This window comes from Rousettus aegyptiacus, unplaced genomic scaffold (assembly GCF_014176215.1).
Source record: "Rousettus aegyptiacus isolate mRouAeg1 unplaced genomic scaffold, mRouAeg1.p scaffold_m13_p_2, whole genome shotgun sequence".
In the NCBI taxonomy this organism is placed as follows: domain Eukaryota; kingdom Metazoa; phylum Chordata; class Mammalia; order Chiroptera; family Pteropodidae; genus Rousettus; species Rousettus aegyptiacus.
In genome coordinates, this window is record NW_023416295.1 from 82,895,850 (window position 1) to 82,918,255 (window position 22,406).

The window sequence follows — 22,406 nt, forward strand, 5'->3', positions numbered from 1 at the left end:
CCCACTGTCACCCATGAACCTGGACTTGCAAAATATCAATGTTGTCAAAACCTACAGTCTGCTCAGTGACCCCGATTAATATTGTCTGGGTTTGGTTGTTTTCCATAGGCTTAATTTGAACCCAAATACCAATTAACAGTGATTGTATGTGATCACTGTGGAACTATTTCCACTGCAGAGCCCAGTGGTGTGGGAAGTTTGCGTTTCCTGTTCTTGGGGCCTCCATTGACCTAAGGAAAGTGCTGCCATACTTGCAAAATGAATGATCTTTTCACATACTTCATCGATGGCCCAAAATAATGTCATATTTTAGTTAGCTTCATGTTAGAACCATAACTCATTTGTATAGCTTTTTGTTTGTTTTTCTGGGTTTTTAGCCAACATTTTTTCTCAACACATTTGCAAGTGTATCCATTGGCTCAGCTGTCTTGTCTCCTGAAGTTCATTGTCCTCCAGAACTAAAGGAAGGCCCTGGAACCTCCCTGCCCTGCCCTCCTCCAGCCACACCCACAGTCCCTGGATTGTGGGTCTCCTCTGGCTAGGCATTCTCCTTTGTTCTGACAGATTTTATTCTCCAACAGCTTTCTTCTGTGTAAGAAGAAACTTTTTGAGTCTTTACATACCTAAAGATGTCTTTATTTTCTCTCATAGCCAATCGATCTTTTAGTCAGGCATGATTTAAAGTTCAAAGCCACCTGCACGCCCTGGACTTAGAAAGCACCACTCTCGTCTCAGCCTTTGTACAAGTGATGCAAGTGCTGATGCCAGTCTGACTTTGTCCTTCTGCAGAAGTCACCCTGCCACCCTCTCCCCACCCACCAGTGTCTGGAAGCTTTTTAAAAAGTCTTCTCTTTATTACTGTTGTTCTGAAATTACACAATATAGAGGTATACATATTTTTAAATTCAGCCCTTTTAGTCTGACGAAGACCTGCATTCTTCTTTAGTTGTTTCCTCCTCCTTCTCTTCTTTTTTATTCTTTGTCTTCTTCATATAATTTCTATTCAATTTTCTCTCTTCTATTTTTTTCTCTTCACTCTTTGAGAAATTCATATTAGTTTGACCTTCTCTATCAGCTCTCACTTTTTTCTCTCCATTTTCTCTTGTTTTGCTCTCAGTCTAGGAGAATTTCTTTAGCTTTAACTTTCAACTCTTTAATCGAATTTTCATTTTGGCCATTGCACCATTTCAGAAATTCTTTCTTATCATTTGTTTTTCTTTATCATCGCTCACTACTCTCATTTTATGGTTTTAATATTTTCTCACATCTTTTAGCATATTAAAGTTCCTTTAAGTTTTCTTCTTAACTATCTCTGTTTCTTTTACTGAGGTTAGTTTGTCCTTTTGTTCAACTTAGCTCTTTTCTTCCATGTTCTCTTTCTTGTATGTGACTTGGTTGTCATATATAGCTGTCTATCAATTTTTAAAAATGAAATACAAGACTGATTATTCCAAAGGATTGTGAGAGATTCCTCTTCTATTGCCTGAATCCATCTGTTTCCTAATCGGCCTTTCTTCTTGGAGAAAAAACTCAGCTGAGAGATCTGTGTTTCCAGATTATATGGTCTCTGCTTTAGTGTGAGTGGAAGAAAAGCTTCCTGATAGGCTATGAGCCCCAAAGCCCAGAAACAAGAGGATCCTTCCAGCATTAGCAGCCTTGATTCTCTTACACAGTTTTGTAAGGAACATCCACTTGTTTTTGTCCCTAGGAGCAGACTTCTGTGGCTTACTTGACATCTCATACCCAAAGGTCGGGAAATGGGAAGCAGCAACTCCACACCACATGCACAACCATCCCCTACAACCTGCCTTCTCTGAGCCCATACCCTTGTGGTTCTGACAGGCTTACCACCCCCTACGCACACATACACACACCCACCACGGCTACCCTATAGCCTCCACTGGGCTTCCTCAAGGCTGGAACCTCCATCTCTCTGTTTCTTACCCTCCACATGCTCCACAATCCATTCAACTACCCAGAATCCTTAAAATCTCACACATTTTAAAATATCCCCTGAGAGTCTCTTCACTTTGAGAGCTTATTTCTTTTAGTATATATCCCTTTAACATAATTACGACGGGTTATCGAAAAGCAGAGAATACGAAATATGCTAACACTATTGTCTTCGGCCATATCCTTAAAGAAACTTATAGATGAGAGAAGTAGATAGTCATCCATGTCTCCGTGGCCTTGGCATGATCATTCCTATCTATAGGTGGACATAGTTACATCTAGTCGTGATCACATATGCATGTGTTTCACATATTTTCACATATTTCTACAGGGCTATGAAGCCTTTGTGTTTATCAACCCCTGCAGAGCGCATCGGATATAAATGTCATTAACCCCATTTTGCACATGAGAAAATTTTGCCACACTCTAATTCCTCCTTTTCTTGTTCATGAGATTGTTTGGGGGACTAAATGAGATCAAATATGTGGAGCTCACAGCAGAAGTTTGGCAAACATAATTACCATTCCACTTCCCTCTTCTTTGTAACAGTGATACATATCCTGACTTCTTCCTTCCTCTTGGAAAGAGGATAAAACTCACAACAGAAGGTAGAAGGAGGAAGCTGCCTGTTTCCTTGGAGGGCTCAGAGCTCAGTTGGGAGCAGCTGGAGATGCAAATTTTAGTTCGGTTTCACACCGGCAAAGGGAAAGAGCTGTGACCCAACAAAGGCTGCCTGGAAGTTATTAATCCACTCTTTAATTGCTGAGAGAATACCATTTCTACATGTTCTGATGGGAACACTGAAACTTTCTCAGCAACCCCTTGCCACCCTTTCTTGTGTCTCAGGGCCTCTTGCATGCATAGCCCCATCAATCTTAGCAGTAACTCTAGAAAGTCCTCCAGGAACATTGGGTCCACCAGGGACACTGAGGTCCACCAAGGACACCTATATATAGCAGGGATACTTGGATCCACCAAGAACACCAGGATATTCCAGGGACATAAGACTCCACCAGAGCCATCAAGTTGTACAGGAGGGGTGCTAAGCAGAGTGAACTGGTAGCACTTCCTAACATTATTTTAGGGTTGGACAAACCTGGTTCAGATTCTAGCTGTCACTGTGTAGCCATGTGAGCATGAGCAATTATTTCTCTTCTCTCTTCCTCAGTTTCCTTTTTTATAAAATGAAGAAGAGGGAAAAGAAAAACAAAACCAAAAAAGAATATCTACTCTGTAATGTAATGTTATGGCATCAGTAATAACAACATGTAAGAAAGCCAGCAGAGCACACATTCCAGTTGCTCAAGAAATTGTCACTGTCTGTATAATCCAACACCTGCTGGGGCATGTTCCTCTGGAAAATCATACATCTCCTAGAGTGTCAGAACCACCCAGGCTGAACAATATGGCTGTTCCCATTTTCCTGACTGACTCCTCATGCATCTGCCTGAGATTCAAGCCAGCCCCAGAAATAAGGGGCAAAGAACGAAGGGAAGGAAGGAGGAGGGAGGGAGGGAGGAGGGGAAGGGAAGGGACGGGAAGGGAAGGGAAGGGAAGGGGGAAGGGAAGGGAGGGAGGGAAGAAGGGAAGGGAAGGGGGAAGGGAAGGGGGAGGAGGACGGGAGGGATGGAGTGGAGGGGGGAGGGAGGGAGGGAGGGAGGGAGGGAGGGACGGGGGGGAGGGATGGGGAGGGGGTGGGAGGTTAGGTAGAAGGAGAGGACAGGAAAGGATAGGAAAGGAATAAGCACTTAACTTACTTCCCTGTCCTTCCGTGTCCTTTCCTGTCGTCCTTTCTTTCCGTTCTTTCCTTTCTTTCCTTCCTTTCCTTTTCCTTTCCTTTCCTTTCCTTTCCTTTCCTTTCCTTTCCTTTCCTTTCCTTCTTCTTTTCCCCTGTCTGAAGCATCCTTACTTTTCTCTACTCTAGTCCATAACATGTTGGCTTTTGGAACTGTCAACAACACATGAGATTTTACCTAGGGTCACTTCAAACTATCCCAGACCACCTGCTCCTGCTGGGTTTCTATGCTGTTCCTCTTCCCTTAGGGATACAGTTGGTTAGGGAATTTCTTAGGCAGGACATTCTGGATTGTTATAGATCTACCCATGGGCAAGGTGCCTTTGTAAGTTAGATGCCCAGGCTGTACCTCTGGTTCTCACAGCATCATCAACTTTGGGTGCCTTCCCATGTGCCTGGCATGCTAAGAGCCAGCCTGTAGCAAATTCTAGGTGGAAGAGGGCCTAGTAGCTCAGTCCTAGAACGCAACAGTAGGTCTTCTGCCTCTCAGCCTTCAAACCTCCTCACTTATAGATTCTCCTTAGAAAGACCTGTGCGCTGAGGGAAAGGAGAGAGGTTCTTCTTGGCCAGGAATGCAGAGCCCATGCCATAGATCTCTCCGTACTTCTCTGGACACCATCTTCCCCACTCCTCACCCTGGCCTCTTCGCTCGCAGCTTGTGACAGCCTGTTTCTTCTCCCCACTCCTCTTAAATTATGCATAGCCACGGTTTGGTTTTCTTAAAAGCTGCCAACTTGCAAACAAGATAAGTCAAACTATGTTTCTGTGCTAATGCATAAGAATGAGAAAAAGATCTAAGGAGACTATATTTGCAATACACATTAAAAAGTGTTGTCTTTTGTGTATAAAGAGTTTGAGTAAATCAATAAGAAAAACATTAACCACCTCTCTAAATGAGGAAATAGCATGAACAAAATATCCACCTAAAAAAATGCAAAATTTATAAATAAGTATATAACAGTATATTCAACCTCACTAGTAATCAAGAAACTGAAAACTCAAATAACTACAAATGTTTATCATCTACAAAATTATTATTAATTTAAACTTTAATGCTTGATTCTAGCAAGAGCTCTGACTTGAGCACTGATACAATTCACCATTGATTGGAGAGAATATAGATTGTTGCAGCCACAACTGAGGAATCTATCCAAGCCTTAAACACACTCCTAACCTTTGATTCAGTAATTCTATTGCTGGAACACAAGCTAAGAAAAAAGTATAAAATGTAGATAATTATGTTCACAAGGTTTATTACAGCGCTAATTAATTAGCAAAGAATAGAAAAACAACAGTAATTAAATCAAATTAAAAAGCTTTTACTTTTATATGGGGAAATAATTGTGCCATAATATTTGACAGCAAAAACTCACCACTCAAAATCACACATTTAGTTAAATATCAATAGTATAACGCAAATGTCCAAAATGCATAAAACAAACTAGAAATAAATATGTACCTTAATGCACTAGAGATTATAAGCAATTGTTAGGGTTTAAGTTTTTTCTTTCCACTTAATTTTCTTTTTTTACACAAAGAGCATTTATTACTTTATAAAGGAAAAAACTTCCCTATTCATCCCTATGTTTTTATATTTATATTTTTATTTATTTTTAAAATAATTAAAAAATTTTTAATTGTAGTTGGCATACAATATATTATTTTCAAGAGTGCAACATAATGATTAGACAAAGTGATCACTCTGATAAATATAGTACCTGTCTGACACCATACATAGTTATTACAATATTATTAACTATATTCCTTGTGCTATACTTTACATCCCCATAACCACTGTGTAACTACCAATCTGTACTTCTTAATCCATTCTTTTTCACTCACCCCCGAACCCCTTACCCATCTGGCAACCATCAAAATGTTGTCTGTATCCATGTATTTGTTTGTTTGTTTTGTTTGTTGTTTGTTTTGTTCTTTAGATTCTACGTGTAAATGAAATCATATGATATTTGTCTTTCTCTGACCTACTCGACTCAGCACAATACTCTTGAGGTCCAACAATGTTGTTGCAAATAGCAAGATTTAATTCTTTTTTATGGCTGAGTAATAGTCCATTGTATATATGTACCACCTCTTCTTTATCCATTTATCAATTGACGAACACCCAGGTTGCCTCCATATCTTGGCTATTCTAAATAATACTGCAATGAACATATGGATGTACATGTTCTTTCAAAGCAGTATTTTGGGCTTCTTCAGTTAAATACCCAGAAGCAGGATTACTGGGTCCTTCTTTGTCTCTTGCTATAGCCTCTATTTTAAAGTCCATTTTGTCTAGTATAAGTATTGCTATCACAGCTTTTTTATTTGTTTGTTTCCATTTTATTGAAATATCTTTTTCCATCCCTTCATCTTCAGTCTGTCTTTCAAACTAAAGTGAGTCTCTTATAGTCTCTTATAGGTTCTCGTTTTCTTATTTGTTCAGCCACTCTGTCTTTTGACTAGAGCATTTAATCCATCTACATGTACAGTAATTGTTGATAAATATGTATTACTGCCATTTCATTATTTATATTTTTTTATTTTTTATTTTTTCTATTTCTTCTCAAAGAACTCCCTTCAACATTTCCTATAATACTGGCTTGATGGTGATGAATTCCTTTAGTTTTTTCTTGTCTGGGAAGCTCTTTTTTTCTCCTTTGATTCTAAATGATAGCTTTGCTGGGGAGAGTAATCTTGGTTGTATTGCAGGTCTTTACTTTTCACTACTTTGAGTATTTCATGCCAAGCCCTTCTAGCCTGCAAATTTTCTGTTGAGAAATCAGCTGACAGTATTATGGGAGCTCCTTTGTAGGTAACTAACTGCTTTTACTCTTGCTGCTTTTAAGATTCTCTCTTTGTCTTTAACCTTTGGCATTTTAATTATGATGTGTCTTAGTGTGGACTTTTTTGGGTTCATCTTATTTGGGACTGTCTTCCCTTCCTGGGGTCATATTTCCTTCACCAGATTAGGGAAGATTTCCATCATTATTTCTTCAAATAAGTTTTCAATTCCTTGTCTTTTCTCTTCTCCCTCTGGTACCCCTATGATGTGAATGTTGGTACTCTTGATGTTGTCCCAACGGCCCCTTAAACTGTCCTCATTTGGGGGGAGGGAGGATTTTTTTTCTTGTTGCTGCTCTGGTTAGATGTTTTCTGCTGCCTTATCTTCTAAATCGCTAATTCTAGCCTCTGCTTCATCTAATCTACTGTTGATTGCTCTTAAAGTATTCTTCAATTATTGTATTCTTCATTTCTCACTGGTTCTTTTTTATGTTTTCTATCGTTTTGTAAAAGTTCTCACTGAGTTCATCTACTCTTCCCATAAGTTCATTAAGCATCATATAACCAGCGTTTTGAGCTCTACATCTGATATTTTGTTATTTTTCTGGAGCTTTGTTCTGTTCTTTCATTTTGGACACGTTTCTTTGTTTCCCCACTATGGCTGCCTCTGTATGTTTGCTTCTATGAATTAGGTAGAGTTGTGATGTCTCCCAGTCTTAGTAAAGTGGCCTTATGTAGTAGGTATCCTGTGGGGCCCAGTGACAGAGTGTCCCTGGTCACTTGAGCCAGGTGCTCCAGGTGTGTCCCTTTTATGGATTGTGTGTGTCCTGCTATTATATTTGAGCAATGGTTGCTGTTTGCGTGTCAGTGGGAGGGATTGACCCTCAGGCTGTTTGGTTGAGAGGACTGGCCATGACTACATGTGGAGAAGCTATTGTTCAGGGGCTGACGCTGTGGAGTAGGATTTGCTTCAGCAGGGCTCTTATGCCTGCCCAGTGTGCCCTTTGGGCACGTTATCTTCAGATGTGGCCCTGGTGATGCTCCAGCTGAGACTGAAGCCAGCCACTAGATATGCAGGCCTGAGCCTCCTGGGAGGTGCACTGCTGCAAGCCAAGTTCAGCCATAGACTGCCCTGCCCAGGCCCACCTGGCATGAACCACCAAGCAATCCGCAGATGGCTGCCACCTGCGCTGGGCTTTGATGTGCCTCAAGAAGCCAAACCACAAACTGAGGGCTGCTTTTGTTAGAACCAGACTTGAGGATGCTCAGCAAGACATACGGGCACACTGAGGCCAGATGCTGCTTTCTTGGGTTTTGTGAGCCTTTGAGAGATTTTAGGAAAGTCTGCGGCATCAGCCGAGAAAGGCCATTTGTATAGAAAAGCCACTGGAGGCAGCTTGGGTGGGCCTGAAACTTGGGGCAGGGTCTCAGGGAATCACTTGGGCAGAGCAAACTGTGTTAGCCAGGTTGATGGAGACTTGGATATGGTGGCTTCTTGCATCTATTCACTGAGAAGAGGGACGGTATTAACAAAGGAACAATGGCTTCTGCCAGCACTTCTGTCTGGGAGATAGCTGCTCCTCCAGCCCTCGCCCTAAAGCTAGACAACTCAGTTCCTCCCCATATGTCCCTGGCACCTTTCAAGCTGCTGCCCCAGTGCAGAGCTCAGTGACTACGTCAGAGCATGGCCCCTAAAGAGGCAGCCCTGCATCTCACTCAGCCAACATCTCCACTTCTAGTTTTTCACAGCCAGCTGTTGTAAGGACTTCTCCACTCTGCACTAGATTCTGGGCTGGGGAGCCTGGTGTGGGATAGGAACCTCTAGCTCCTCCAGAAGGATCTCCGTAGCCAGGATTTCCTCCTGATTCTCAAGTGCCATGCGCAGTTGGAGAACCAGCCCATCCTGCGTCTCCACCCCTTCTACCAGTCTCCAGGTGGCCTCTTCTGTGTGTCCCCAGTTGTAGGGCTTCTGTTCAGCTAGACTTCAGGTGATTCTCCACGATGGCTGTTCTGTAGTTTAGTTGTGATTTACTTATGTACATGAGAGGAGACAGGCACAGTGTTTACCTCCATCTTGACTGGAAGCCTAAAGGGCAAAACTTTTAATAAGAAATTTTAGAGGACCCAAGTAAAATGTGTCCACCTCAGCGTATAAAAACTCACAGCCAGAATATAGAGAGACTGGAGCAGGGGGACCTCTGAGCCCCCTCCCAAAAAGGGGGCAGCACTAAATGTGTTAGTTTGGAGTAGAGACAAGAAAGGTAGGGGTCCCGTCCCATGGGTAACTCCCGCCCTATACAGTGCTAAAAAGGAGAAAGTTCCCCTACAGGACTCCATCACACTTCTCATCCCATGGAGGGCTCAGCAGCTTATATCAGCTGCCTCCTACAGGCACCACACAGCCTGTCAGAACCGAGTCTCAATCCTGGCTGTACTCCCTTGGACAAGTTCTCGTCAGTGCTCCCACCCTCGGTTTCCTCACTTTTAAAATGGGTCCTTGAAAATATCCTCTTTGAAGATATTTATGAGAATTAAATGAGATAACAGTTTTATTGTAAAATATACCTGAGTTCTTTCTACTCCATTCATAAATATCCAACACATAGAAACACCAATAATGCATTCCTGTAAGTTAATATCAGAAAAATATAATCTAATTTTTCATGTAATTATTTTACCTTCTTAAAATAAGAAGATTCCTTAAAGGTTCGTTTCCTTAAAATTAGATATCTCCATGCTTAAATCTTCTAAAATACATCAAATGTTTCCTTGCTAATTAAATAACTACTCATTATTTTATTAAACATTACTTGTCTTCTTTTCTGAATGGCTTGGAGTGCTTACTATGAACCAAGAGTGCCGCTGAGGAGAAAAGGAACTGATATGATATCATTAACTCTGATGTGTTGGGTGTTATCCCATTAATTATTAACTATTTAATGTATTACTCGCAACAATAAAATTTTGAAGATTGCTCCAATTTCGTAGCTCAGAAAAGTTAAGTAAAATGCTAAAAGTTCCCCAGCTAGAAAACAGTGAAGATGCAAGCAAACACAGATGGAGCCCTAGAGCCTTGGTTCTTTGACTACCCTGGTGCTCTCACAGCCCCCACTCCTAGCTGGAACCCAGATGCTTTGGTTATATAATAAACGCTACTTTTACTCTTATAGTTGACCTTTAAAGTTTGTTGAGCTTTCTACCTTGGTTCTTTAGTTAATTTGTTTTTTGATTCCTCTAAGGAATTCTTGTTATATTTCAGTGCTTTTAACTTATTCTAACCTGAGAAATTAAGTAAGCAAATGTCTTGTGATTATGTCTAAAGGCTATAAGTGAGCCTCTGAAAAGTCCTCCCATAAGTGAGGTGAGATGACCTGGGAACTTGTCCTTTGCTCACCTGGTGGGTCTTTTGGCTTCCTTTTAGCTCCACAGCTATATTTCAGAGAATCGAAGTTGTTTAATTTATAAACTCTGACACAGAATACTGTTATCTAACACAGACTTACATGTATTACAAAATAAAACATTGAACTGTTACAGTAATCATTGCTAGCTTCTAGTAAATGGTTTTTCTGCCCACTGTTACTTTAGACACATTGCCTCTGTAAAAACTCTGGGATATAAGTGTTTTTGTCTCCATAATATGGATGAGAAAATCAAGACTCAAAAGTGTCTACACCCGGCCAAAGACATTCTGTAAATAGTTCACTCGAAGTCTATATATATATAGTCAATATGGAAGTTTTCCTAAATATTTATAAGCAACGTGAGGCTCTCCATTCTCTAACTAAAGAAAATTAAGAGCACTTTCCCATCGTGTCAGACAAGCAGTCCTAATAATGATATGCCTGGAGTTCATCCAGCCCAGGAGGAGCTGGGGAGGGAGGGCGTCCACACTGCACACCTCCAGGGACAGTCTCAGACTGTGTTAAATGTGGATGGTACTGCCATCCACATACACCTTATGGAAAACAGCAGCAAAAGTGCCCCAGGGTTGCAGCAGAGCAGCCTTAATGAGGGAAAGGAAGTCTGGAAGTCTGGAAGTCTGGAAGTCTCAGACAAAAGTGATCCAAATACCTCACATGGCCTTTGTCCAGCAATCCTTTCTTCTAAGAATCTTCCTAATCATTAACCCATAAATTGGGACAGTGCCTTCCCCCACTTCCCCTCACCAAGGGACCAGCAAGGCAGGAGCGCCTTCGGGGGCCACGAATGCCCTTGGTTGTGAGAGGCCACACCACTTGAGTGGCAGAGCAGCCAGACAAGATTCAAACGCAGGTCTGTCCCTACTTGGTCACAGTCCCGGACACTGCCTTGGCAGGCCGTCATGTCATATCTGGCAGTTTCTCAGTCCACACACAGGGGAATTCTCAGGCACACCCTCTGTATCTGGTAGCCGCAGACGGACACAAAAACACAGTTAGAAAAATGTGATTCTTGTGCAGGGAAGTTGGAGCATAAAAGAGTTTAGAAGTGGGTGGACATATTTTTTTAAAAAAAAAGAAGGAAAAGGGGTGGAAACCCCACCAGTCAAGTCTGCAGAAAAAAAGATAAATGAAGTCTGCCTATCTGGTGCTAGAGCACCTCCCTTCGCCCCGCGCAGAGGAGTGTGACCCAGGGACCTCTTCCTCCAGCTGGTGAGGGTCAGGAGCAGGCCCGTGCGATGCCCACTGCTTGGCAGAACCCGGGACCGTCGGCAATGCGCAACCTCTCCGCAAGGTCGCCAACCCCCCACCGTGAGTACTCGCTGGGGAGGAGTCCGCGGGGTTGGGGGACCAACTCTAGACGGGGCCGAACAGGGGCACAGGTGCTGAGCCACCGCCTAGCCGAGCCGCCGAGCTCTGGCCGTGCCCTGGCTCTGTGAACCGGGGTATGCCGGGCTCAGAACGGTACACCAACACTGTCCCACATCTTGGTGCACCTCGGTCGCGCGGGATGCCACTCTGGCTTTGGAAGGACCCCGCGCTGCTCGCCCACTGTCTAGCTCCTCCTTGTTCCCAGGTCTTATCCGTTTGCCCATTTGCCACGGAAAATAATACCCACAGACAGGATGGCACAGTCTATCCAGGTCCTAGAGCCCAAGAAAGGCCCTCTGACCCAGGGGGCAGCTGCCCCTCATTAGCTGTGGGAAGCTGCTCCCTCCTTAGCTGTGAGAGCTGCCTCAAACATGTCTGCCCCTTTGTGCTTCTATCAGGTTGTGGAGAGCAGCCCAGAAAACACGTGAGGGCCCAGCAGCTCAGTTTTATTACGTGGTACCATGGGAGGGCCTTCCTTGCTCTCCAGCCTCACCTGAATACCAGCCCCTTAGCAAAAGGGATCTCACTGCCTCGTTCTCCATGGAGAAGAGAAGGCTCTTTAAAAACATACAACCCTGAGATTCGTTGGGAGGATGTTCAGAAACATTGCTGCCCTGCCCCCACCCCTTCGCCCTTGTTGGGCTTTGCAATCAAAAACTAAAATTTATTTTTTAAAAAATGAATGTTTATTCCTCTTATCCCCACACTGGCTAAGTCGTTAGAAACCGTGAGAGAGGAGACATTCTGAGCCTGTAATCTAATCATGTTAAACAATTAATATGGTAATGATATGGGTATGGAGACACCCGGTCATTTTATATTAGTCTTTAAAATCCAGGTGGTTGTGAGGCCTTAGGGGTGAAATCGAGTGAGTGTGGCCAGGTCTGGATCAGTATATTGTGTGCCTGTGTGCACATGGCTCAGCCGGATCTGAGTGTGCACAGACAGGAGTCAGAGTGAGGGCCACGCTGCCCACACTGGGATCATGTATACCTCTTCTTAGCCAAGGCCCTGAGGCAAGCCAACCTCTATTAACTGCAGTTTCATCATCAGCAAAAGGTAATAGTAGGATATTCCTCCTTGGGTTGTGAGAACTAAGTGTGTGTAAATGGCTCAGCACAGAGATCGACACATACTAAGTACTAGATAAATGTCAGGCATCTTTGTTCATTTTACGTGAGACTGTGGCTCTGTTAGCTTATATGGTTGGTGTGTTTACATGTGTGCATCTGTATGTGTGAATCAAGACACTAGTGAGCTCATGTGTGTGTAGGGGTGGGGTGGGGTATGTGTTTGTGTATAGGGCCAAGGTTGAAAGGACAGATCCACTGTAATCATTGCAGTTCAGGTACTTAGAAAGTACAGGCCTGTAGCCATTCTCATTCTGGAGAGGCCAGGCTTGTCAGCCTCAGAGCCTTGTCCCTGCCCCTTCCTTTCCAGCCACACCACAGTTCTCTGGGTTCAAGTTTCAGATCTTGACCAATGACTGCAAACACAGCTCTCTGGAACTGACAAGATGCAGCCATTACTTACATACCATTCGAGATTACCCTTAGGACTTGATTTATGGCAGGATCTCTGCTATGGGAGAACCATGGGGCCCTATTTCTTGCTGCTAACTCAGGCAGGATGTCTCTCAGTTTACATCACTATTCCTCAGAACCAGAGGTTAGAATGGAGAGGAACTGCTATTACACTCCCTGCCAGGCCTGCCCTACCCAGCTGGGCTCAGCCAACTCCCATAAGCCCTAATGCCAGTTATTTCGAATGAATCATGTGCAGAAATCCATTGCCTTGCCCTTGGATGGAAGAGGTCAACACTCAGTGAGGAGATGGCCAGGTCTGGCAGCTTTGTATAGAATTCATCACCTCTGGCAGAGCAGAAAGAATTGCATCCAGTGCCAAAAGAAATTACATCTGAGCCATTGCTAAACCTCTCCAGATATCGGTCGAGAAGGGAGTTCTAGTCAGTGACTGGGCCTGTTTAAGGTGCTATGGCTGGGCATTTATTTCTGGGGACTTGTAGAACACCCTGTGAAAGAGTCCTGTGGGGTAAGAGGCATCTTGTATTTTCAGTGGGAGCACATCAGTCCATCTGCAATAAGTAGGGAGAGGCCGTCACCAGCGGGAGGAGGTTGGCAAGTAAAGTCTGTTTTGCCTCTTTGGATGGCAAATGCCATTCTCGAGCCTCAACCAAAACATCTTCTAGAGACTGAGCAAACTCAATGGGCCCAACAAACACAAGCTTAAAACAAAATAAATAAATTTGAACACTGATTGAAGAATTAATAATAGGAAAGAGGAAGACACCTTCCACCTACCTCAAGGGCAAGTACTTTATTGATTTATGAGAATCTTTCTACAAGTATTGTTGGTATACACAATTCTTTTTATTTTACAAAATGAAACTTTTATGTCTTCTACTCCATCCTACTTTTTTCTTAAGAATATATCTTAAAGATTATACCTTACCACCATATGTAGAGTAACTTCTTCTCAGGGCATAGTTTGGATTTATGAATATACAAATGAATTGGTTATTTTTTTTCCTCCTTGAATGGACCCACAAGGAGCTGTGAAGAGCCTGCTGGAGTTGCACTGATCACTCTGGATTGGGGCACAGAGGCCATGATGTGGATCTTAGCACAGGCACGAAGGGGCAGGGTGGTGAATAGCACTTGGCGAGCACTCACTCTGTGCTACTCCACACACAGTAGGGATATACATGGTACCTCATTTAATCCTGAAGATGTCACATGGATGTGATATGATTAATGCCAGTTTAGAAATATGGAAACTGAGGTTCAAAGGGGTTGTTTCCCCAGAGCCTCACTGTGTATCACTGGCACTGTTCAGCCTTGAGCCAGGTGTGTCCCTCCATCTCTGGGACCCACCGTGCTAGGAGAGGCTTGGTCATGCCCCCTTGCCTGTGTGCCCAGCTCCATGAAGCCCTGAGATCACTCACCCTGCCTCAATAGAAAAGGCCTTTCTTTATTCACCCTTACCCCAGGCTACCGGGCTCTGGCCGTACCCTACCTCTGTGGACCGGGGTATGCCGGGCTCAGGCCAGGACACCAGCACAGTCCCACATCTTGGTGCACCTTGGTCGCGTGGGATCCAAGTCCGGCATCCCTCCCTTTCGTGGCAAGCTAGAGGCAGAGCGGGAACCGGAGTCCCACACATGCTGTGGAGTCAGCCCTGGGGTTGATGCCACCTCCAACGTTTACTGGCTTTGGAGAGGTAATACCTATGAGCCTCAGTTTTCTCATCTGTACATAGGAGTGATAACAGCTACTTCATGGGAATCACATGATGAACAAGAGAATAAAGGTTTGGCACCATGCCCAGCAGTAGCGGTATCTATGGCTGCTGTAGCTGTATCAGCGCAAACCTGGCCTGCAGGTGCTGGTAATCTCCCAAGTTTCCCTTGCAGACAGCTGCAGTTTGGCTTCAGATAATGTAACGGCACCAATAGCAGCACCTGTATGCCCAGCGCTGTGGTGGGCCTCGCACAGGCCACCCTTCGCAGCCTGCGCTCACAGGCTGTTTCTTACCCGTTACAGAGATGAAATGCTGGAGGCTCAGGGCGATGACCTACCCCAGAGCTACCAAGGACTGAGGCCACAACCAGGCTGTGGACACAGGCTGCAGACCCCAGAGCTACAAAGGCCACCCTGAGGGAGACGTTAGGGTGCGTGCGGGCCTGCTATTGCTGAGCTCTGTTGCCCTCCCACCGTGGGAGCTGACTGGGAAGTCGGTGCTGTGGTTTTGCACATAGAGGGACTGCGTGTGGCATAGACACTTAGAACCTGCCCCCAAACCCATGGCTTTTAAGCCAGGCCTGAGGTCCAACTTCGGTCCACCACTGCCTGCCATCACTCCCTTTTCTGTGGTCAGACCTAACCCACACTGGGCCAGCTGCTTCTGCCCATGCTGCCTTCCACAGCCATCTCAGGCTGCCCTAGAGCCTCCTCTCACGGCCCCTCCTCATGTCCAGACCACTCTGCCTATCCAGCTTCACCCTCTGGACTCTCTGGATAACACCCTCCCCTCCAAAGACACACACACACACACACACACACACACACACACACACAAACACGTGCGCGTGTGCACGCAGATGCACACATGCACTGTCTGACTGGCTCACACCTGCTTGTCAGTTTAGGCCTAGTTTATGCACTGCCACCTCCCAGGATCCTCCTGACACTAGAAAAACACCCACCATGGCCCTGGGGACACTTCTCAGCCCCAACAGATTACTGCATTTGCTTCCCTTATGGACTTCTGACCCCCCGAAGGTCTCCATGACCCTACCTAGTCCGCTCCTGGGGCCTGGCACAGAGAGGTGCCCAGGAAGTGACTCAGAAATGAATGGATGACTGCACACATGACCCAAAGGCCAGTGTTCCCAAGCTTATGTCCATTACAAAGGCCAAAAGTGCCTTTTAAAAAGTCGTATGCTCAATAGCTCCTCATTCAGAACTTGGCGTATACATGGATGGCAGTAAATAATAAATTAAAACAGACAGAAAGTCATACCAAAACAGATTCTGGGAACACAACTGATGGGCTCCAGCAGTCAGCACCTAGTTTTCCTTCCCACTCAGCATTGAGTCCCATTTTATATTCTCCCTCCCTCCCCTTCCTCTCCCTGCCTCCCCACCAGCCCCCTCTTTGCCTAAGGTTTTCTTCAGATCTTTGCGTAATCTGAACTTCTGAGGGAATGCTGGCTTTCGCCCTTAGTTACTATAAATTTTAACTTCCATAAATTCTTCCTGAAGAAATGTCAATGTGCAAAATCTTAGCATAGCAGATGCTGACAGAAGCCAGTTTCCTCTCCTGCCCAGGACACTGGGTCCGTCACAGGCCAGGCGGGTTCAGCAAGGCCTGTACACAGCTCCGCTCACCCGCGCTTGCAGCCACAGAGAGCCTATGTGGTTATCACCACCTCACAGATGAGCCACTGGGCCCCGACAGATGGGTCTGCCCTGCCTGGGGACAGCAGCTGAGCAGGACTCACTGCCACCTGCCTAGCTCTGAAGCCCTGCCCTTCCTCTGGACAGACATCTTCAGTAGTTCTCATTAATGACTCTTTTAAGATTGATACATTGCAGGATGCTCAGTGTAGACGACTCTGAGAGTTAAAACTCCAGGGGACCCCGTCATGGGGGCTCCACAATATTGTGAGATTTACCTCCTGGAACCCAACCAGGTCCCCATGGTAAATATCACAGAAAGCTCTCCTCTCCACACCCTGCAGTTACCAGCAGTGGATGGGGAAAGGAACCATTTGGAATTACACCAGGACAGCTGTTCTTAACAAATCCTGCCCTCAGGAAAACTAGTTGCCAGAGCCTAACCTGCTAGGGTGTGGTGTTATCAGAGCCTAACAGACCTGGGGAAGAGAAACACCCAACTCCAGCCCCCTCTAGCCATCTGCCCCACATAAAGGGAGAGACAAAAACTGAGAAACACTGTGACAGAGAGAGACCTGATCACAGGACTGTTGAGTACGTTCCCTTCCCCACCTCTCCACCACATCACAACAGTTCCTTTTACCCAGTACATCATCTCTGGCTGTCAATAAAATTTTCAAGGCATACCAAAGGCGAAAAAAAAACATAACTTGAAGAGACAGAACAAGGCTCAGAAGCAGACATGGCGGGAATGTTGGAATTATTGGACAGAATTTAAAACAACTATTCTCCTTATGACACTTTGTTACATTCTCTCTTGTTTCTTTAGCAAAATCCTTCTGTAATTAAGGCCACACCTCCCTTCTCTTATTGCCAAAACATTGTGGCCAACATACTATGTAGGGCTGAAGGGAGCTGGAATTTCCGGGCACTTGTGTGGGGCGAGCCCTGGGCAAGGCTGCCCTGTTATCTCACTGCACCTGTCACATTCTGATGTAGGCATTTTATCTCAATTTTAAATGTGGTCTACTGCCTGGCGCATCACTTGTAGAGAGCATAGCTGTCTTGCCCCACTTTTGCATGCAATGCACATTTTATGGGGGCTTCAATTGTGCAACTACCTGCTGACCCATGTTTTCCCCCTTGGACTCTGGAAAGGAGACTCTTCACATTTTAACAGCTGTAGGCACACGCATTCTCAGCAGAGTCTTAAAAAGAAGGAAAGTATGATTTGCCATATTAAAACCAGATAAAGCATTCATGCCTGCCTTTTGTATTAAGCCCCAGTCTGTGGCTTCTGTGTTCACTGGACAACAAAGTCCACTGGCTGTCGAATGACACTTTCTCTTGTGGTGCTCAGCAAACACTCTCTCTAGAACTTTACACACAGCCTCTAACAAGTAGAGGCTTCAAGTTTAGGTCCCTCTTCTGTACTTTTTTTTTTAACCATTTAACCCAAATACATTTTGCATTGATTTGCTAGTGATGAGGAGGTTCGAACACCAGCTTTGGAGTTCAAAGATTTGAGTTTAAGCATGGACCAGCTCAGACCTGGCTATGGCCTTGAACACATGCTGCCCAGCCTCTGTGTGTCTCAGTTCACATCCAGGGCAAGGCTGGTTTCCTGGGCATGCAACATGTGCAGGTACACAGGGCCCTGCCCTGAGACGGCCCATGTTCACTATGTTCAATGCTCCACTGCTGCCATCTTGAAATTCTTAATTTTGAATACAGGACCCTACATTTTCATTTTGCACTGGCCCACACAAATTCTAAAGCTGGTCTTGATCAGGTAAATGGAGATGGTGATTATTTCTACCTCAGGATTTGATCTCAAAATTAAATGTGTTATAGATAAAGTTCCTAGCATAGTGTCTGGTATACATTCATTACTGCTACTCAATTAGTCTTGAATGTGTCTAAAATGAATGCTGGCTCCCGCCCACTGTCTAGCTCCTCCTTGTTCCCAGGTCTTATCTGTTTGTCCATTTACCACGGAAAATAATACCCACAGACAGGATGGCACAGTCTATCCAGGTCCTAGAGCCCAAGAAAGGCCCTCTGACCCAGGGGGCAGCTGCCCCTCATTAGCTGTGGGAAGCTGCTCCCTCCTTAGCTGTGAGAGCTGCCTCAAACATGTCTGCTCCTTTGTGCTTCTATCAGGTTGTGGAGAGCAGCCCAGAAAACACGTGAGGGCCCAGCAGCTCAGTTTTATTATGTGGTATCATGGGAGGGCCTTCCTTGCTCTCCAGCCTCACCTGAATACCAGCCCCTTAGCAAAAGGGATCTCACTGCCTCGTTCTCCATGGAGAAGAGAAGGCTCTTTAAAAACATTAAGTGAAGGAAGAGAAGGAAGGGAGGGAGGGAGAGAGAGAGAGAGAGAGAGAGAGAGAGAGAGAGAGAGGAAGGAAGGAAGGAAGGAAGGAAGGAAGGAAGGAAGGAAGGAAGGAAGGAAGAAGCAATGAATTTGAAGTTCTAACCAGTGTAGACAAATCCCGATCTACACAGAGCACTGTGGGTCCCAAATTCACCAGCATCCCTTCCCAGTCCAGTGAAAGACTCACCCCTCAGTGGCCTGCAGTGGTCTGGATTCCCCTTGGCTTATCCCACTGACCAGTCCCTGCCCAGCACTCCTTGTGCACCCTAACCTGTGCCCATATGAAGCCCCATTCCCTTCTCACCTGGCTCCTCACATGCTCTACCTTTCAACGTCTTCTCTCACAGTTACGTCTTTCTTTTCCTTGGTGTTGCCATTGACAGAGTTTATAGCAGGGATACTCTCAGCAGCTCTTTAATGCAGTCACCCCCTCCTGGAAGGGGTACCTTTCCCCCATTCCCAGCCTGCACTGCATGCCCAAGCTCCTTTGGGGAATCTGGGCCATGCTTTTTGTGATCGTGTCCTGAGACTAACTTGTCACTGAATTGCCCTCCTTAAGTTCTCATCTATGGCTGGAAATATGGAATGGTCCTTCTGTTGTTGTTGTTGTTAATTTCACGATCTCTTTTTTTCCTTTTCTACAAATTCTATAAATTATCCTGACCCATTCTCCTCTTATGGTGACTCTCTCACTGACTCAAAGCTTCACCTGGAATAAGTTATTTCATTTCACCCCCAGCAGCCCTGTGGGAGGCCTTTTTATCTCCATTTCGCATGTGCTGATTCCAAAGCTTGAGAGGTAATGCGACTTGCTGAGAGCCATGGTCAACCCCTCATGCCCATACTCGCATACAGCAGGTTTTTCTAGGAAGGGCTCAGCCAGGCTCAACTTGCACATTAGACGCAGTGCTTAGGGTCCGCAGTGCTTTTAGAGACCCATAAAAATGTTTGTTTCCAGCAGCCACCATATTGGGAGAGGCTTGCCCATGCCGCCTTGCCTGTGTGCCCAGCTCCATGTAGCCCTGAGGTCACTCACCCTGCCTCAGGAGAGAAGGCTTTTCTTTATCCACCCTTACCCCAGGCCACTTGTCTTGGCTCAGCCCTCTTCTGCCAGCCCCCACCTGGTAGCCCAGCAGCTGCTAATGAAACACTCATAGTGGCACACAAGGACCCGGTTGTGACTGTGAGAGTCTTGCCAGCTGAGCCCAACCCACGTATAGATCCCACTCTCCCTGGGAAGCAGTGGGCAGCTGCCTTTCAAGGTCACTACAAGGGCACTAGGAGAGAATAATGCCCCCACCAATTCCTAGAATGCCTCCATCACAGAGCCACCCCTCGGCTGGAGGCTTTGTCTTTTGTTGAAATATCACAAGCCGTGGGACTATTACTGCAATGTATGTTATACTTTGCTAGGCACTTTCGAATCTGTATCCTTTCTTCTTCAAGAGATACTACTCCTCCTCTTTGACAGGGAAATAAAGTGAAGCTCAGAGAAGTTAAGTGACTTGAGAGATTTCACACAGCCAGGTGTAGGAGATGGAACAAGACTAGTACATGTGTCAACCTCGTAAAGCTCACTGTTTGCACTACAGAAACTCATTCACCATGTTCTTAAGGAGGGGTGGTGGTGAGGATGTGTGTGATGTTGAGGATGCTGAGACTGCATCGTTACCAAAAGGAAGAAACTGTCGATGCTGACCCTACCTTACCCTGTAGCTTGCTCTCCCCTCTCTGCCCCCCCCCCACACTACTTCCTTGCATTTCTCAGCAACAGACTGGTGTCTCCCCCCAGGTTCAAGGCAGAGGGGCACTCTCAGGGGGCTGGTTCAATCTGGGGCAGGGCAAACAGATCCATGGGTTCTTCTGACTCCCCAGAGATAACTGAAAACATATGGAAAAACTGTTGCCTACAGCATCTTTGGCCTTGGGTGTGCTTTTAAAACTGTTTTTTACACCATCATTTTTCAAACACCTTTCCCATCTCTGTGCCTCAGTCTGGAATGGCTGCAGTGCACCCAGCTATCGCACTGTGTTCTGCTTCTCAAAGCCCCTCTGTCGATGATCTCCCCTGAGGTCAGCATGGTGTTCAGGCCAGACCCTTTAAATCCCACATGGCAAACAGAGGCACAGTTTTGGAGAATTCAGCAAGGTGGTTTAGGGTTTTTTGGGGTTGAGTTCAGCACTGCTTCTCCCATGCTTTCTCTTCTTGAACTAAGTCCAAGTCTATTAACAAAGACAGGAATCTTTTAATGAATCTATTAATAAAGGAAATCTTCCCTCAGGTAGGTTATCTGAGCCGCACAATCATGTACCAGGAATCAAATCTGGGCCAGTTCCCAGATTCAAATCTATATGCACCCCTCTTCACTCCCAGCCTGTTACATGAACTGAGGTCCTTTAATAAGTGTCATGTCTTCAGCGACCCTTTGGGTAGCATGTGACACAAGCCACAAGCCTTCAGCTTTCTGTTCAGAGTGCCACATTTGGATTACCATGAACAAGTTATGCACTTTGATTTTAATCCAGAGAGCCCCTCCTTTGTGCAAGGGCTGCACAGTAGACAGGGGACAGAGACCTTGTCTTCAATGGGTCTTCAGGCTTATTGGGGAGTGGGGTAACACCCGAGAGGGCGAAAATAGTTAAAACACCATTCAGAGCCATTGGGCCCCCCAGGCCAACAGCTACACTTGGCTTAGATACAGGAAATGGTTCTGGTCCCCTCTAGAATGAAGGCCATGTATCCATGAACCTCCATAAGAAGTGGCTTCCCACCTAGGGTTCCCACCCTGGAAGGCATACACAAAAATCTCACAGCTACAAATTTTCACTGCTATTATTTTTATCAGAAATGACATTTCTACAAAATAAATTCTTAGATGAAGTCTGAATATGTAAGAGATAGAGCCCATCGGCTGCAGTTGTGCTAGAGATAAGAGGCCTGGTGACCACACTCTAAGGTACCCGTTTGATGATTCACTCTCAAGACATCTCTGGATGCTGAAGGCTTCATGTAACCAAGTTTGCAAACTTCTATTTGGCACCTTCTGGAATGGTTAACTGATGCCCAATCATATTTTGTTTTGTTGCCACTGATGCACACTAGGGCTTAGATCTCAGAAGATCTTTCCATACCAGACATTTACATCACATGAAGCCATCAAATGCTCTCAGTGCTGTTAAATGTTTGCCTATAGCCGGACTGCGATGTACACCCAGGTGTCAATCACTTTACCAGTTAATTCCATGAGAAAAGTTCTTATCAAACTTTGGAACATTCAGATTCCATGAAAAAAATCTGAAATATTGGAAAGGAAACTGGATGGAAAATTCCGAAACCAGTTTATCCACAAATGTTTACTAACCATCATATACATCCCATCCCTGGTTCATCAATAGAAATGTCCATATCCTGTCCTCTGCTCTAGGAATTGAAGAGGAGACAAGCAACATATACAAGATTCCCACCCTCAAAGCATTGGTGGGCTCTTGAGACAGCAGAATACACACCATGACAGGAAAAAAAAAGTACTCAGTCCTCGTAGTGAGAAATTTCTTGTCAAAAGATTTAAGGTTTCAGATCAAATTGTTGTGTCTTGTGAGTATTCACTGTAATAGCTAAATCAATATCCAAATCTTTAAAGAATAACTTCAGGTATAACCCCCAAGTATAAATTAGCTAATATTGATAGCTAATATTAAATTTATGGTAAATTTCTGCTTAACTGTAGTTTTATCTTGCTGAACTAAGATTTTGTGATGAAGTTGTCAGTGATCAATGCCAATTTTCG

At 45.0% G+C, this 22,406-nt stretch overlaps 1 protein-coding gene across 1 annotated transcript in view; it reads left to right on the forward strand.

Annotated features, from left to right (window-relative positions):
* The first annotated feature begins 11,002 nt into the window (after window positions 1-11,002).
* LOC107514066 (macrophage receptor MARCO-like) overlaps window positions 11,003-22,406 on the forward strand; it is a 70,455-nt gene continuing 59,051 nt past the window's right edge. The window contains exon 1 of the mRNA XM_016151425.2: window positions 11,003-11,262. Coding sequence (XP_016006911.2) covers window positions 11,190-11,262 — 73 coding nt within the window. The 5' untranslated portion in view covers window positions 11,003-11,189. The remainder of the gene's footprint in view (window positions 11,263-22,406) is intronic.